Source organism: Strix aluco, chromosome 5 (genome assembly GCF_031877795.1).
Source record: "Strix aluco isolate bStrAlu1 chromosome 5, bStrAlu1.hap1, whole genome shotgun sequence".
NCBI classification, from domain to species: domain Eukaryota; kingdom Metazoa; phylum Chordata; class Aves; order Strigiformes; family Strigidae; genus Strix; species Strix aluco.
In genome coordinates, this window is record NC_133935.1 from 88,433,971 (window position 1) to 88,439,005 (window position 5,035).

The 5,035-nt window shown below is 62.4% G+C and overlaps 1 protein-coding gene across 2 annotated transcripts; it reads left to right on the forward strand.

The window, feature by feature from the left end:
- Positions 1-102: 102 nt before the first annotated feature.
- On the forward strand, positions 103-2,873 carry LOC141924868 (uncharacterized). 2 transcript variants are annotated; one of them, XM_074828157.1, is made up of 4 exons: positions 103-419; positions 517-656; positions 1,722-1,792; positions 2,284-2,873. In XM_074828157.1, the coding sequence occupies exons 1-4, from the start codon at positions 357-359 to the stop codon at positions 2,622-2,624; spliced, it is 615 nt and encodes a 204-aa protein (XP_074684258.1). In that variant the 5' UTR covers positions 103-356; the 3' UTR covers positions 2,625-2,873. The 2 variants fall into 2 exon arrangements, with proteins under 2 accessions (XP_074684258.1, XP_074684260.1); XM_074828159.1 differs by having other exon boundaries at positions 503-656; positions 2,284-2,573.
- Positions 2,874-5,035: the final 2,162 nt, after the last annotated feature.

Consider the following 5,035-nt stretch of genomic DNA (forward strand, 5'->3'; position numbering starts at 1 on the left):
GGTTTGGGGAGCGCCGCCAGCACCCTCTGTCCTTGCAGCTGCCTGCTCCTCATCCGCCGTGCCCAGGATATCTGCTACGAGGTGAGCACTGCCGCTGCCCATCCCGCCCCCCCTGTTCCCTTTCCCCCAGCCAGCAAAGGGCACTGGGAGGGCAGCGGGTCCGCGGTTTGTGGGCAGACGCTGCTGGGAGGACGGGATTAGGGTTAGGGTTGGCTTCTTTCCAAGCCAGTGCTTGGCTGCTTCCACACGGGGGGGGGCCCATGGCACGGCTCAGCCCCTGCCAAGGGAGCAGCTCTGGGCAGGGCTGTGGCCCCCACTGATTTCCCGTTGCCTCCCAGTACGTAGGTAGGAAGGACATGGGCCTGGAAGGGAAAATCATCTTCTTCTTGTACCTGCTGCTGGTGCTCAGTGCCTGCACGGTGAGGCCGGGGCGCGGGGCCGCACGACGGGGTGAGCGCGGGGCCCGGCCGCAGCCCGGCTGAGGCCTGTCCCCGCCGCCCAGCTCCTGTACCGCAGGGTGAAGCTCTGGTGCCGGAGGAAGGCGGCGGCGCCCTTGCTGACCCCGGAGCGGGACGGCTTCGCGGGCAGGAGCATCCGCAGTGTCAGCAGAGTCTCCCACTATTTCCAGCTGGTTTTCCTGCTCTGCTGGGCGCCAGGCAAGTCAGCGTGAGGACACCCTGCAGCTCCCGCAGGCAGGAGCCGGCCCCCAGGTCCGAGCCAAGAGGCTCAGATAAATTCAGTGCCGAGCCTGGGGGTGTTTGTAGGGCCCCGTGGCTGGGCAGAGCCAGAACAAGAGGCCCCAGTCGCCACCGTCAAGTTGACCGGCATCTGGTTTATCCCGCCCTGCCCTTACAACGGGAGGTTTTTCCAGCGGCGTTTCCTGAGCTGCATCGTGCTGATGGATCTGCTCATCCCTTTGGGGGCCGTTTACACTTTCAGCCTTGCAGAAACCTCCCCGAGGTCCCTGGGCAGCGCGTTGGGAAGGGCCTCGTTGCACACATACATGTGTGTCCTGCGTAGATCCCTGTGCCACAGGAAACAGGCTGGGACACGGGAAGGGCGTTTGCCACCTGGGGAGGGAAACTCCGGATGAAGCATTTTAAAAGAGAGGGAGAGCAAGGAGTGGCCAGCAGGGACAGAGAAGGGATCTCACCCCTGTGCTCGGCACTGGTGAGGCCACCCCTCGATGAGTGGGTTCAGTTTTGGGCCCCTGACTCCAAGAAGGCCATTGAATGACTCGAGCGTGTCCAGAGAAGGGCAACGGAGCTGGTGCAGGGTCTGGAGCACAGGTGTGATGGGGAGCGGCTGAGGGAACTGGGGGGGTTTAGTGTGGAGAAGAGGAGGCTGAGGGGAGACCTCCTGGCCCTCTGCAACTGCCTGAAAGGAGGGTGCAGAGAGGGGGGATGAGTCTCTTGAGCCAAGGAACCAGCGGCAGGCCAAGAGGGAATGGCCTCAAGCTGCGCCAGGGCAGGGTCAGACTGGCTCTTAGGAAGGATTTCTTTGCAGAAGGGGTTGTTGGGCGTTGGAATGGGCTGCCCAGGGCAGGGGGGGAGTCCCCATCCCTGGAGGGGTTGAAGAGTCGGGTTGAGCCAGCGCTGAGGGATCTGGTGGAGTTGGGAACGGTCAGGGTGAGGTTAATGGTTGGGCTGGAGGATCTTCAAGGGCTTTTCCAACCCAGATGATTCTGGGATTCTGAGTGTCCTTTTGTCTTCCATCCGCAGCCTTCCTCCTCACCCTCCTCTCCTTCACCAGCATCAAGCCTGCCTCAGTCTTTGCCCTCTATGTCACTACAGTAAGTAAAAACCCATTTCCTGGGCTCCAGAGCTGGGACATTTGTCCCCATCAGACGTGTGAGTGGTGACGGGGTGGGGGGCTGCCAGGGCTCTGCTGCAGCCGTGCCGCAGCCAGGCGAGGGGAGCAGGAGCTGGCAAGGGGAGCGGGAGCACAGCAGCCCCCCTGCGCCTCCCCGAGCAGGGTGAGCTCTGTGGGTGCTGCCAGCCCAGGCTGGTGCCACCCGGGACAATGCGGGACAAAGGCCCCGGGCTGTTGGTGGCAGCCCTGGTCCTGCCGGGGCTCTTCCCCCTGGTTTGGAGTTTGGTGTTTTGCTCCTCAGCTCTCCCCAGCTCCTCACCTCGTTTCAGTTGAGCACACCAAGAGGAAGAGCCACCTCCTGCATCCCTGGGTCACGCTGCCTGCGCAGGGCAGCCCAGGGGCAGGTAAAAGCAGCGCTGGCTGCTGCCCGCTCGTTCTCTCTTTCTCTCTCTCTCTCTCTCTCTCTCTCAGGCCCTGACCGTCTCCCTCCAGGGCTTTCTGCACAGTTTGGTCTACGGTTGGCTGAGGCAAAACTTCCGTCGGGAGGTGGTGGGCAAGAGACCCTCCCCGCAGCAGCGCCACCGGGGCCTCAAGGCTTTCTACGACGACTCCCTGGGCCCCATTCCTTAAGCTGCCACCTTGTCCCGCTGCCTCCGGGCTCCCCGGGGCCTCGGTGGGTTTCGCACATCCCCGGTAGTTCCCTGCAGGATCCCTCTGGACTCAGCCCTTGGTGGGGGGAAGCCCCCTCCGGCCCCACAGCCTCTCACTGCAAAAACTGCACCAGAGCTGGGCCAGGAGCTCCAGGGCAGTAGGAGGCCCCTGCTCTGCGCCACAGACCGCGCAGCAGCTCACAAGTTTTTGGGGGCCGTGGGAGGCGGCTGGTGGCACACGGATGATTTGGCAACCCCCGGCGCCACCAGCTGTGCCTCTCCCAGGGAAGGTGACGGTTGGTTCTGCTGCGTTTGGGCTCATTTCAGTGTTAACGCTTTCTGCCAGGGAGCGATTCCTCCGCGGGGCCGGGGAGAGGGTGCTTACAAATAAAGGTATCAGGGTTGAGGTGCTCCTGGGCTTTGCTGCTGGTGGGTAAGTAACAGAAACAGGCAGCTCGTGCCTCCTCCCTGCCTCGGGGGAAGGTTCCTGGCCACGGCTGTGGTGATGAAGATGAAGGTGCCATCGCTGGGGCTGATTCTGCCCCTGCCAGGCCCCAGCTCCTCCTCCACCACCAAGCTACAACCAGTTATGTTTGCTCAGGCCTTGTCGATTTGTGGGGCTGAGAGCGCCCAAGCACCAGCCCCAGTGCAGAGCCAAACCCCAGGGGGGTGTCGGCGGGGCCGTGCTCACCCCTCTCGTACCTTCAAAGGGGCTGTTGGAGCCCCCCAGCCCAGGGAGGGGGGGGCTCATGGCCAGAGCCGGCAGTGGAGGGTGCTCAGGGGGATGGAGCCGGTGCTGAGCCGGGCACCGAGGGCTGTGACAGCCCCTGAGGGCTGTGGTGGGGGGACAGGGGGGACCCTCACAGACCCTCGGGTACCCAGCAGCGTGGTGGCGCGTGCTGGGCTCCCACGCCACCAGCAAGGGAGGGGAGCAGCAGGGGGAGGATGGGGAGCCCTTTGAAAGTTGGGGATTAGCAGCAGCGCAGGGCCGGCCTTGCTGGGGGAGGCCAGGACCAAGGGTCTTAGGACAGACACATGGACCAGGACTCAGGACCAGGGCAGGGCAGAAAAGCTCATGAGATGAGGGGGTGAGGGAGAAAACAGGCTGGTGCACATGGGCGCCGCAAAAAAGGGAAGCGAAAAGGATGATGATGGGTGAGGTTTGAGGGAAAAACCTCCACGGGAGGGACACAAAGCTCAAAATACATCATGGAGAGGAACAACACCTGAAGGAGGATGTTTGGGCTGTTGAGGAACAGCCACAGGACGAGGGGAAGATGAGCCAGCACCTACTGAGGCGTATCGGGACGGTGAAGACGCAGCAGGAAGGTGAAGGAGCTGGGGGGGGGGGCGGGGGGGCGGGTCTGGGCGGGGTGGGGGATGCGAGGGGTGAAGGGCGGCCAGACAGCACAACAACATGAGTCCTGAGGCAGCGAGCAGCCGGGGGTCCCTCCCGGGGGGAACCTGGTGAGCACCAGGAGGGTTTGTGATCCAGCCCTCGCCCATGTGGTTGGTGGGAGAGAAAGTAATTTGGCTGAAGGGAAAAAAAAACCCTGCGAGGCCCCTGACTCCAAAAAGGCCATTGAATGACTCGAGCGTGTCCAGAGAAGGGCAACGGAGCTGGTGCAGGGTCTGGAGCACAGGTGTGATGGGGAGCGGCTGAGGGAACTGGGGGGGTTTAGTGTGGAGAAGAGGAGGCTGAGGGGAGACCTCCTGGCCCTCTGCAACTGCCTGAAAGGAGGGTGCAGAGAGGGGGGATGAGTCTCTTGAGCCAAGGAACCAGCGGCAGGCCAAGAGGGAATGGCCTCAAGCTGCGCCAGGGCAGGGTCAGACTGGCTCTTAGGAAGGATTTCTTTGCAGAAGGGGTTGTTGGGCGTTGGAATGGGCTGCCCAGGGCAGGGGGGGAGTCCCCATCCCTGGAGGGGTTGAAGAGTCGGGTTGACCCAGCGCTGAGGGATCTGGTGGAGTTGGGAACGGTCAGGGTGAGGTTCATGGTTGGACTGGAGGAGCTTGAAGGGCTTTTCCAACCCAGATGAATCCGTGAGAGCTACAGGGGAGGCCAAAGCTCTGCCAGCAGAAACGAGAGCAAAGGGGTGGGAGGACAAGTTGGGTCAACCTTGATCCTGCTCCAGGAGATTCCCAGAGGGCAGGAAGGGTGGGAAAAGAGTAAGGAGGTTGGGGGAGCAGAGAAGAGACAAAGCACAAGATTCTGGCCCTCCCCAGCTCCAGTTGTGCCACGTTTCTGTTAAAACACTGTTGGACAAGCGTGGGGCAGGGCCCCAGCCAGCACTGCAGGCTGGGCACCAGCAGGGCCCCGATTCCAACGCCCTGAAGGGGAAGGAGAGAAACCAGCACCTCAGGAGGGTGGTGAAAGGGAGAGTGGAGAGCCAGGCCGATGCAAAGCCAAAAATCAATAACCAGGTGGAAAGAGGCAAAGAGCTGCATCCAAGATGCCAAACACCAGCCCGGACAGACGTCGACTGAGCAAACGTGACGCTGAGGGCCGTGAGCAGCCCAGCTCAACCCCGTTCCCAACCAACTAAATCTACAAAGATTCAAAAACAGGGTCCAGC